The sequence below is a fragment of the Corvus kubaryi genome, unplaced genomic scaffold, assembly GCF_017639235.1.
Source record: "Corvus kubaryi isolate FWS band 111438036 unplaced genomic scaffold, C.kubaryi_AGA036_p1.0 65361, whole genome shotgun sequence".
NCBI classification, from domain to species: domain Eukaryota; kingdom Metazoa; phylum Chordata; class Aves; order Passeriformes; family Corvidae; genus Corvus; species Corvus kubaryi.
In genome coordinates, this window is record NW_024581942.1 from 353 (window position 1) to 12,329 (window position 11,977).

General features: G+C 43.8%; 1 protein-coding gene across 1 annotated transcript; it reads right to left on the bottom strand.

Moving 5' to 3' along the window:
* Positions 1–282: 282 nt before the first annotated feature.
* On the bottom strand, positions 283–11,510 carry LOC121673346 (probable 2-oxoglutarate dehydrogenase E1 component DHKTD1, mitochondrial). The gene is made up of 7 exons (XM_042046579.1): positions 11,320–11,510; positions 9,423–9,578; positions 8,730–8,941; positions 6,882–7,076; positions 6,314–6,583; positions 1,797–1,968; positions 283–513 (listed from the first exon to the last, which is right to left on the bottom strand). Exons 1-7 carry the CDS (start codon positions 11,477–11,479, stop codon positions 311–313), a joined length of 1,368 nt encoding a protein of 455 aa, XP_041902513.1. The 5' UTR covers positions 11,480–11,510; the 3' UTR covers positions 283–310.
* Between the last annotated feature and the right edge of the window lie 467 nt (positions 11,511–11,977).

The window sequence follows — 11,977 nt, forward strand, 5'->3', positions numbered from 1 at the left end:
ATTATTCACGCTTTTCCATGGCACACAGAAGGCAACTTTGCCCTCTGATTACCAGTGGTCGGAAATTTGAAATCCAAAAGCTGTGTCCAAGATTGTTCTACGAAAAGCACCAAGCCACACATTCAAGAGCCAACAGCAGTGATTCCCCACATTAACATCTCATTATCAGACTCACACTGTAGTGAAGAGCTGCTGACAGTGTAGCTGCATTTACATGAAGACCTGTGGATATGTCAAAGGATCTCACACAGAGACTTCTGTTGCAGTAGCAAGACTGAGGTGGTGCAGACATATTTTGGTGGTGCAACCCTTACCTGATGATTTTGTACATGCTGGGGTTGGTGAAGAAGGGCTCATCAAGCTCATTGTGGCCCCACTGCCTGTAGCACAGCAAGTCCACGATCACATCCCGGCGGAACTGGCGCTGGTACTCCACAGCCAGTCGTGTGGCACGGACAACTTCCTCAGGATCATCCCCGTTCACATGGATAACTGCACATCCAACAATTTTACCTGCCCAGGGATCCAAAACAGAACAGGAATCATACCGAGCCCCTTCCAAAGAAAGCAGATACACACCTGTTCTGCTGAAACTACAGACAACCCATATGAAGTAAATATAATAAAAACAAATCCAATAAAGATGCTCTTTGTGATGAGAGCTGGGGTAAGGAGAGGAGTCTTGCCTGCGAGAAAGTGCAATTAGCCCAACCTGTTGTATTTGTCAGTTTGAGCACAACTTCTTTATAAGCACTTTTTCCCAGAGGACTTCCCAGACACAGTTCCTGCGTCATATTAATCTGGTAGTATACAGGGATTGGGAGAGAACTACTTGATTGCTTTTCTTTCAAACAGAAATTGAGTTTTATTTCCTTCTTATCCTAAGTTATCACTACTATGAATTCATACAGGCCAAAAGCAACTTTCTCCCTTATTAGTAGGGAATATCATTCTGTCCACTGCTCCTCCAGGCACAGAAATCTCTTCACTAAAGAGAACACTCTAAAGTTTCAATATCTTAACACCCTCTCCTGTATGGCAATTTGGCTGTGAGCAGCAGTGCTCCTTTGTACCTGTCCAAATTCTGAGAAACTAAGATACTTCAGCCATTCCTGGCTCATGTCAAGTTTTTCTCCCTAGCAAAATACTAAAGCTCAGCTACAGCCCCTCCTCACTGACAGGTAAGAAGAAAGGAAAACTAAGGAAGGAGGCAAAAAACCAAACCCAAACAAAAACAATCCATAACACAAAACCAGCTCAGGGAAAACAGTAATAGCATATGCTATCTACCTTATCAGATTTAATGAACCTACTTGTTTGGTTTGATGAAACCATAAGACAAACAGTTGACGTTAGGTCAAAAGCATACAAAAGTGTATTTTTACTTATAGGAGACATATTCAAGATAACTAACTACTATGTCTCTGATCTTACTGATAACACATCTTATAATACCTTTTCAAAAGCTGTCAATAATATGACAGAAACTAGATGAGTAATAAAGATTTCACCAAAATCTTGCAATTATTTTGTCACATCCTGTAAAAATGTGACAAGATTTCCCCTTGATATTTAGTCTTTGCCATAAAGAAGATAGGGGAGGGCGTATTTTTAGCACCTGAATTGCTGCTAGTAGGAGAGAATAATCAATAATAATTTTAATTTCTACTCTACCATGAAACTGGAGTTATATTAGTCTCTCCCTAGAGCTGACAGGCTGTTGCTATAAAAAGTCCATTGCACAGCTTACACTTTCTGACACAACAGGCAATTGCTTGTGACTCAATCCTACATACCAATGTCACTGCAGTACAGAGACGACCTTCCTCGCTCTGGAGGAGTGGTATATCCCAGCTGGTTATTAACAATCAAATGGATGCTCCCACCAACTCTGAAATGTGGTAGATTAGAGAGGGTCAGTGTTTCAGGAACAATTCCTTGTCCAGAGAAAGCGGCATCTCCATGAACCTGCATCAGGGAAGAAGATGGAAAAGTCTCATTAGGAAACACTGGAGGAACAGCAAAATCAAAACCATAACTCATTAAGCAAGGCCTTCTAAATTGAGTACATGGAACAGATACAGTTCCAGCTGGACCCACTTCTTAATCCCTCTCAGAATACTGTTTCCATAACTTGAGAGTTTATATAGCCTTACCACTAACACGTCATAGCAGCCAACAAATGTACATAACTGCCTGATGTAATCCCTACCTGGAACTGACTATAACCTCTTAAAACTGTCCCACAAGTGTCCAGGTGACTGCAAGTTTCCTGGCTATGGCAAAGCTGCAGCAGAGGCAAGCCACTGACCCCTGAACAAAGGGAGCCACAGTATTCACTACACCTTTGCTGAAGTTAAATGTTGGTGAATTGTGACTGATGCCCATTTCCACCTTACCAAACTGTCATAGGTTAGCAAGCATAGTCCCGGAAGGGACGTCCTTGCTAAGGGGTGCTTACAGTTTTCTCTGGGAACTGATAGAACCTATCAGCTGGCCAGTTTGAATATGGACAATTCTCTAAGCCACTTAAAGTTGTGATCACCTCTGTGATCCACATTTAAGAATAGGCAAACTCCCCCTCCAAGCTCTCTCTCGTTTCCGGCGCTGGGACAAGTGGCTGCAGGCCCCGTGTGGGGGCCAGCGGGCCCGGCCAGGCCCTGCCTGGGCCAGGCCGGGCCGGGCCACGGCCATCCTGAAGCCATGGACCTGTTCCAGCCGTGGAACCCCCCCCACTGCCTTGCCGTGGGCAGCCGGAGCAGCTCGGCTCTCCCCCCTCTCCACTGCGATAAGAAAAAATTCAACATTCCAGCTGTAAAGCTGCAAGGCCGAGGTGAGAGTAACCCTTTTATTGCTGTGAAGAGCTGAAAACCTGAGGGAAGAGAGAGAGGAGATGCTTAAAGCTGAAATTCTGTTGTGAAGCTATGATATATCAGAGTATCCTGTTGTAATTTCATGAAGATATGGGGGGTGGAGTGTTCAATTCGTGAGCAAAAGCACCTGCGCTGAGATAGGCAGATGCTGACGCAGCTGTAATTTCATGAGAAGTTTGGACAGGGAGAGATGAACCAGATGAGGACTTTTGCTCCAAACGGGAAAGGAGAAAACCTCAGTCCGTAGAGATGCTCCCAGAGATAGTCCTAAAGATGAAGATGATGAAGACCCTTTGCTCCCAGGGAAGGAGAAGGGCCTCTGTTTTTGTTTCTGAACGGCTCAACCTTAAAATTGTACCCCAAAAAACTTCAAGAGTGGACCCTCGAAGGCAGTTGCGGGAAAAGCTGCAAGTCGGGGGAAAGGACTCACACGCAGGCAGAGAGACTCCTCTTCCTAAATGGACTGAACGATATTTGGAAGTGGGCGGCTGTCTCGTTGTGATAATGTTTTCATAGCATGAGCAAGAAGAGACTTCTCTTTCTAAATGGACTGAACAAGGTTATTATGGAAGTGGTAAACAGACTGAACATCTTAAGGGTTGTCTTTTCACATCGTCAGTGGGAGAAGGGAGGAAGGTGGGGGGAGGAGGAGAGTTCTGAAGGTGGTATAATTTTTTTCTTCTTTTAGGTCTGTTAATAAACTTCTTTATATTCTTTCAAGTTTGGTGCCTGTTTTGCATTTCTCCTAATTCTTATCTCACAGCAGATAAACAGTAATGAGTATTTTGGACCAAACCACTACACTAAATTGGTGTTTCCGCCCAGTTACAAACCGAACCCGCGACACAAACAGACAAGAACAGAAAAACAAGTGGAAAATGAACCAAATGGAAGCACTCAAAACAAAAAAAACTTTCAGAAGGAAATAAAACCTAAGTTCTTAGTTACATTTCAAAATAGCAATAGCAAATAAATATTGCAAATAAAAAAAATTGTTTGGAAGGGGAAGGTAGAATACTGTGATATCCAACCCAGGTTTCCAAAAAAAGCTAGAGATACTGGAGTGAATATCATCTAGCATTTCAATGTTTTGAAATTGGAGACAGTTCTCCATTGATGAATATGATCACAGCTTCCTCAGAATGCAGACTCAGTGATTTGCAGATCAAAGTAGCTATGCAGACTGATGTACTTTCTTATTGAAACCAATGACAGTTCTACTTTCTAGCTATGGAATAGTGGTTTCAAGCCTTCTGCATGTACGCCAAGGTAACAGAGGTGCAATCAACCACTGAAATAGCAGCACTGGGTTTTATACCATTCCAATACAGATTTTTAAGAGGTATCACAGTAAAACAAAGGTAACTACTGCAAGAGAGACAAGCCAGGGTCCCCACTCTATCCCTTACCATGCTACACTTGTTCCTGAAATGCTGGGTTTTCGCTTTTCCCTCCTGGTTTCTTCTGCTGCCTAAGAAGGCTACATATCTCGGTGATAGCATTTGAGTGAAGACCCTAAAACATCTGAGAAAACTTTATGGCTTTTAGCACATCCCAAAGCATTAAAGCCTACAGACAATGTGACTATTCAACTACACAAGACTCTTCATATGCATCTCAAACCCCAGAGGATTCAATTCCTGTGGTGCAGGTAGGATTTTACCCATTCTACCAAAAAGATGGAGACAGTTTTTGCTAGGGCACATTTTTCTCTGGGCTGCATTAGCAAAAAGCTAAAAGAAAGGTCATCATCAACTTTAATTCACCAAACAGTGACGCTGAGAGTGGAATTTGTTTCTGGGAGATATTACTCTCAGATTTCGTTTCAAATCAGAAACATCTGTAGTTGCCTGATATCCAGGACGTGGAGTTAAGCTATGTGAGAAGGTGAAAAAGAAACCTCTCTCCAGCAGAGATGGACAATTAAATGCTGCAGAGGTGTCCATGGGCAGTTAACTGAGAAGAGTTTTATAATCCTTACAAATTCTGAGCACACTGATGTTCCAGAAAAGAAGACCTTCAGACCCTGGACAACGAAGCTCACCACTGACAATGGCACCTTAACTGATCTTTACTCATTCTCCCCTCAAGCTCTGGCACTGATACTTGTGGAAGAAGAGAAGAAATGCCAGTATAAACCTCAGTTCATAGTTCAGAGTTCAGAGTATCTACACTTCTCAAGAGAAAGCACTGTAAAAACAGGAAGTCCAAAGAGAAACAAGATTCTGAAACACAAGGTGCCTGCTTTCATCTCTTTTCTCAGCTATCTGAATAAGAGCAGTTAACAGTTACAACTAAAAATTCGCCTGTTTTCAATCTAACTCTTGTATCTCTTGAAGACAATCACAAGTAATGACATTCAGGTTCCATGATACATTTTCTTCCTTTTAGGAATACTTTGAGTCAGTTTTTTACTGACATGCAGGCGTTTAGCTCAGAACCAAATGTTTCTCTTCTCTGTGATGCAATCCTCCCTACCACTGCGAATCCTAAAAAGTTAAATATTTCTTGGATAGAGAGGGTCCATTTATCCTGAAGAATCCTTGTTTAAAGAGGCATAGTACTTTCATTACTATGTGGTGAAGATCTAACGTTATGAGAAAGAAACAATAGTATCTTCTCAAACTAAGACATAACTGAAAGATGGAGACACACTGGGCAGCAGAAGTTGCCTGCAATGCATGCTCTAAAGCCTTATTTTTTATAAAAAAACAAGAACCCAAACTTGCCCAGAATATTTTGCATTCTCATTTCTGCTTTTTCACAATATCCACACCCTTCTAAGAGAAAGCAAAACATTTTTTCAACTGAAATACATTTTCACTCCTACATGTAACTTCCTCCATGTTTGTTACAGAACATTTTTGCCCAGCTTGTTTTTACTCCTGGTAAAACATTAAGAGTTTGACTCACTTGTTTTTCCAAGTTGAATTCAATGCAAGAAAAGAAAATTGGTGGAAGGAACTATTTAGGATTGCTTCTACAGCTATACAAGTCAGTTCAAGGAGTAAAAACTAATTCCAGCAGTGTCTTCAACAGTACCATGACAAAATGACAAAATTCCAAATCCTCCTGAACATTTTTCAGCCTTGTTGACAGCTCTTCTCCAAACCCATTAATTTGAAAGGCTTCCAGTGGTGGTTTAAATACAAAAGTGAGGAAAGAGCACACATAGCTCTCAATGCAGAATATTATTAAAATAAAGGGAGTTATCAGAATCAGTTATTCAGAAGTCTTAGAAGTGAAATTATTTAAATGCCAGCATCATCAGATATGCCACCTGAAACTCTTCCTTGCCCTCCTCTTTCCCTATAAAGAGGATCCCAGTTCTTGACATCATATATTAATTCAGTTTTGCTTGATATGTCTATGTACACTCCTATTGACATTCTAGTCCTGTAAGTCTTACAAAGATCAATTACAAATTGTAAGCAAAATACCTGCAGGCAAATAACTTTGTCCCCAGGCTGTGCAGAGCTCTCTGGGGAGTAATCTCCATCGAGCAGAGTCTGTTGCCTTGCTCGTGTCTTGCCCACAGCCACTGGGTTGATGGCTTCTAAGTGTGAGGGGTTGGGGAGCAAGGTGACGTGCACGGGTCTGTGGGAGCCGAAGTCAAGATCTACAGAAGATGTCAAGTGGGAGAGAACATCCCCAATGGCTGCTGAATTCTCTGGAAACTCACTCAAACCACGCATCTTGCGGAACATGAGCTGCATGGAAACAGATTTGGTTAAAACCCTTTTCTGATTCATTGACGTGTTGAAAGAAAAACTCTCTCCTACTCCTGAAATTGCAAGGATGCTTCTAAGTAACAGCACATAAAACCCTTCATTAGAGCTCCTTCAACAGTCTCCTGCAGACAGTTCACTGAAGTGTTGATTGGAAGGGAGAACACTCTCACACAGGTAACATTTTATTGCTCCAGCATTTACAACATGGCAAACTTGTAGGGGTTTATTTTACTGCAAACAAACCAGGCAACTGCCTGTGAGATCATAAATCTCGTACCTCGGGAGGAAGCTGAAGTAAGCCGGCGAGCAGATTAAGCCTTCCCCGATGAGGCATTCCAATGATGATATCTGTGACCCCGCTGTAGGCACACATCTTGAACAGCTCGTGGAAGAAGCCCATCATGCTCTCTGCTCCTTCACCACCGTATCGCTTCACTGTGGCAAACTTGGTGGCCAAGAAGTGATCAAACTCCTATTAAAACCAGGAGAACTTCAGTATTAGGCTATTTTAAGTAGCAGCCTTCTGTTCATAAAATTGAAATATAATTTATGTTTATACCCTTGAGGCATACAAATCTAAACATACCCCTGGAAAGTCTCAGCTCACTCCCCACCCCCACAGTCTGAGACCGGAAGCTATGACGACTATGAAAAATCAGCTCTTATCTCCTCCTAAGCAGAAAAATGTTGGATTGAGGACCAAACTTTCTCTGTCTGACATGGAAGGTGCTTCAAGAAGAACTGTAACACCAGACTAATTTACAAATTCCTTGGTAGTTTACCTGTTTTAGGTGGAAATTAAGGAATGGTGTTCTTTTACAATATAACCCATAACTATCTTGAGATACAAAGTGCTAGCAAAGCAGTGTTTAATTTTGATTTACATTAGGCACAGTCCTTAGTACATAGGTAGAATGCTTGAGAGAAGAAAAATAAATGAATCTGTATTTACTTCATTTTCTTCTCACTTCATTCCATTCACCTCCTCCTAGAAAGCTCTAATAAGTGACCAAGTTTTAGAAGCACTGGAAATTTCTTTAGTTTTTGCAGCTGAAGACAGAAACTCAATGAAGTCTGTAACTGAGAAGGGAAGACTAAGCCACACCCAAAGATCTGAGCCAAATGCTAGTTGAACAATATTAAGTTCTAAGGAATAACGTACACAAAACTAATCACATATAAAAGCAGTTTATTTCCTGTCAGGGTTAAATTACACACTCTTAGTATAGTTCTGGTCATACTGAAATCAAAGTAGGGCACATCAGGGTCCCAATATCAACCTCCTGTGTCACCATCAAATTCCTCTAACTGCCAAAGAGGCAACAAAAAAAAAAGGAAGTGGGCTATATACTTCTGTTTAGTCATTGGTAAATATTACATTTAACATTCCTTCCACTTGGAAAACTGGAAACAGGGACACTTTCCCAGATCCTGCTCTTCTACCTTTCCAACCTTCACAGATCCTTCTCTTCTACCTTTCAATCCTTCTGGATAACATGGGAAGAAAAGGTGAAAAAAATTAAAACTTTTCACAGTACAAAAGTATTGGAATAAATTTTCTCTGTACATTTCAAAAGTGCATAAACATTTCACTTCCTTACAGAAGGCATTGAACAAAGGTTCCTTCCTGAAAAGCACCGTATTTGGCAGTGCTATATGATAACACCTCAGTCCAGCTCTGATTTTTTCTTCCAAAACCTTGAGGGACAGCATACTTTAAGGACAGTAAAACAGATCAGCATGAGGGTGAGAGGGAACACAGAGCAGCTAAGCCAGAGCACAAGACTTCACAGAGCTCTGCTCAACCTTGTGCTCCCATCAATAACATTTAATATGAGCTGTCAGATCATTAATCTTAGAGGATCTCACTTTTGAAGACTGATTATTCATGGGTTTATAGCATCATTATTTCAGTAATGGCTGGTAAGTAAATTCAGCAACAAACTCCAATGAGATTCCTGCACTGCACTGCTTCAGGCAAAACCTTGTACTTCTTCCTCCTGCACACTGTCAAAGCCTTTCAGGACAGTGATTGTTCTTTTTCTGCATGAATCATGTCCAGAACAGTAAAGGATCCATGACAGACCCCATGACTATTACAACCCAGTAACAGGGAACAAAGTACCTGGGACTCCAGCATCAGTTTGCACAAGTGCTTTTTCTCTTCAGGTGTAAATGCTTCTTGCTTTAGCTCTTCAAACCTTTTAGCAAACCATTCTCTCTCCTCCAAAGTTGGAAGCTGGCTTGTTTCTATGGAAATACGCCCGCAGTATATATGGTCCAGGTAAGCCATCACATCCTCTACAGAAGCCTCCTCTTTTCCCATGTTTATAAGTCCTGGTGGGAAATAAATGTTATTAGTCAATTTGGGGGAGGAGGGGGAAGCACTAAGACCTGTTTTAGAGAAAATAAAGCATTGAGAGAGAACCCCCTCCTTTGTTTAAGGCGACAGCAAGACTCTAAGGGAGCCAAGAAGAGACAATTCTTGACTTCTGCCCTTGTACTTTCAAATCTTCACTACAGTGTTAGGTATTATGGTAATCATGGAATGTTACAGTAACACAAGTAATTAATGTTTAACCTCAGTAGCTGTAGGAACAAGTACAAATTTTCATGGTTTCTTAGGATGCTGGAAAGAAGCCTCTCACTGCACTATGATTTCTGCAACAGACATGTAGGCTGAAGTTGACAATTTCCTGTCCAACAGTTTTCATTACTGATTGAGCCACCACTCAATATCTGACTCTTCCACAGAGGCCACAGCCCCTCAATAAATCGCCCACGAACAGCATTTGCTGTGATAGGGCTGTGGACTCACCTGTAGTAACGAGAGGACCCTGAAGAACTTCAGCCAGCTCTTGGATTTCAGGTACCATGTTCATAACAGCCCGGCCAGCAAACAGTGGGTTTATTTTGGCTGCTTTGTGGCCATGTTCAGCATAGGCAGTTATTAAACGAGCAAGAGCATGGTCAACTAAAACCAAAAAGAAAGCAGAACAGTTATCACACACATGCTCAGATTAAATTCACTTACAGCATCAACACAGGAATGTTTTGTCCGCTGGCAACCATCAAGGTTCTGGCTGGAAAAAGAGCTTTTCTATGCAGCTGTTTCCACTTTATTAACCCACAACAGCTCCCATCAGCAAACTTCTACATCTGCTCCCCCATCCAATTCTCAAGCAAGTACACTCTAGATTTCCCTCACAGCTCCCCTCATAAGTTAGGCTCCTGTACACATATGAAAAGCTATTTCATTTTGCTTCAAATCTCTTCACAACAGGTATGTCCAAGTCAAGAACAGCACATTACTAGTGTATAAAGTCTTATTTCCTAACCAGCTCAATCCTATCACTTATGCTCCCTAGTTCCTTGCTGGAAAGACAGAAGGATTGGGCCTTAACAATAATTCAGGTCCCATGACTTCAAGAAACCAAAAGTCTGTCTGCAGGAGCCAAGAGCATGTGCTGAGCCAAATGCTGTAAAAATTATCAACAAAGACAGAATTTGACCAGCTGAGAGGTCACACACACATTACTGTCACTGAGCACAGGCACAGACCAGGGTGATAAACTGCAAACAATAAAACATACTGCAAGCACAGTTTGCTACAAATTAATGATACGAACCAGTTTATAAAGCATTCCTGATGTGGAGGGTTTTTTCATCCTGGTAGAAACACAGCACTGACAGTAGTCAGGTCTGAAGGCTTTTGTTTTCCAAAAATTGCAATTCTCAGACCATATCACAAAGTTATTTCTCTGACATTTGTATTTCTATTGCCGACACTCTCCTCCAGCCATTACAATCACAGTCGGCCCATTCAAAGCAGGCCCTTTTCTCTACTGGGTTCTACAGCAGAGGGACATAATCCAGACATAAGGCTAACATCACCCACAATGCTCTCAGAAAGGAGGCCATTTAATGCAATTTAAAAATGTTACATAAATATATGTTAATCATTAACAAGGAGGCCACTTTGTGACAGGCCTCAGTGTCCAGGAGTTACTTGTTTCACTCCTGCTTCTGGGCAGTGGGTTTAATTCCTACCAGAGTCTCCAGAGTAAAGGTAACGCAAGGACCACACTCCTACCTTGGAAAGTCTTCTGCTTGCAATCACATTTCTGCACTATAAAACTGAGCTGAAAGCAACACAGTTATTGCTACAGGAGAGAGTTACCTGTATTTAATAATGGAATCATAGAATGTTAAGGGGTGGGAAGGGACCTTAAAGACCATCCAGTCCTAACCCGCCTGCCATGGGCAGGGACACCTCCCGCTAAACCAGGCTGATCAAAGCTTTATCTAGTCTGGCTTTGAACACCGTCAGGGCCGGGGCATCCACAACCTCCCTGGGCAACCTGTTCAGTGTCTCACCACCCTCAGTTTAGCTAGTTCAAGCACCATGATATAAAAGGAAAATGACAGGCGCGTGGCAGAGGTACTTCTATGAGCAGAACTCTCCGAGAGCCCATTGCTGAGGAAACTTCAGCAGTCGGTGCTCTCACAGCCACTTCAGCCCATGGAGCGGGGCCAGGCACCCCACGCTTCCAGAAGCTACAGCCAAGAGCTCTCGGAGCGGGTCTGCTCTGCGCTCTGCCCCGCCGGGAACAACACACGCGACACCTCAGAGCGCCCGCTCCGTGCCCGGGCCCCGCTCCGGGGCAGCCTCCGCCGCGCTCCCTCCGCCCGGCGCGGCCCCGGGGGTGTCCGACCTGCTCTGCCGGCGCCGCGCTGCTCCGCCGCCCGCCCGCCCGCCTCCTTCCGCGGTTTGTAGCCGTAGACGCCGCGCTCGGTGCGGTACCAGCGCCTCGGGCCACCCCGGCAGAGCGCGCAGCGCACAGCCCGAACCCCCGCCAGGGCCGCCATGGCCATGGCTGCGCTGCCCCCGCCGCCACCACCGCCCCCGGACCCGCCCCGAGCCCCGGGGGCGGCGCCCGCAGCGGGGCCTCTCAGGGGCTCCTGCAGTGCCGAACTGGTAATGTCCTGGACTGCGAGCGAAGGATATCTGGAGTGCTGTGCTCAGCGCTGGGCTCTTCCGTGAAGGGAGACGAGGAGCTATGCAGAGGGTCCAGCGGAGGCCACAGAGATGAGGCGGGCTCTGGAGCATCTCTCGTATGAGGAGAGACTGCGGGAGCTGGGCCTGTTCAGTCTGGAGAAGACTGGGAGGAGACCTCATGAATGCATATAAATGTCTCAAAGGTGGGTGTCAAGAAGTTGGTGCCAGACTCTTCTCAGTAGTGCCCAGCGACAGGACAAGGGCCATAAAATAAAACCCAAGAAGTTCCGCCTCAACATGAGGAAGAACTTTTTGTTGAGAGTGGCACAGCACTGGGACAGGCTGCTCAGGGATGTTGTGGAGTCTCCCTCTCT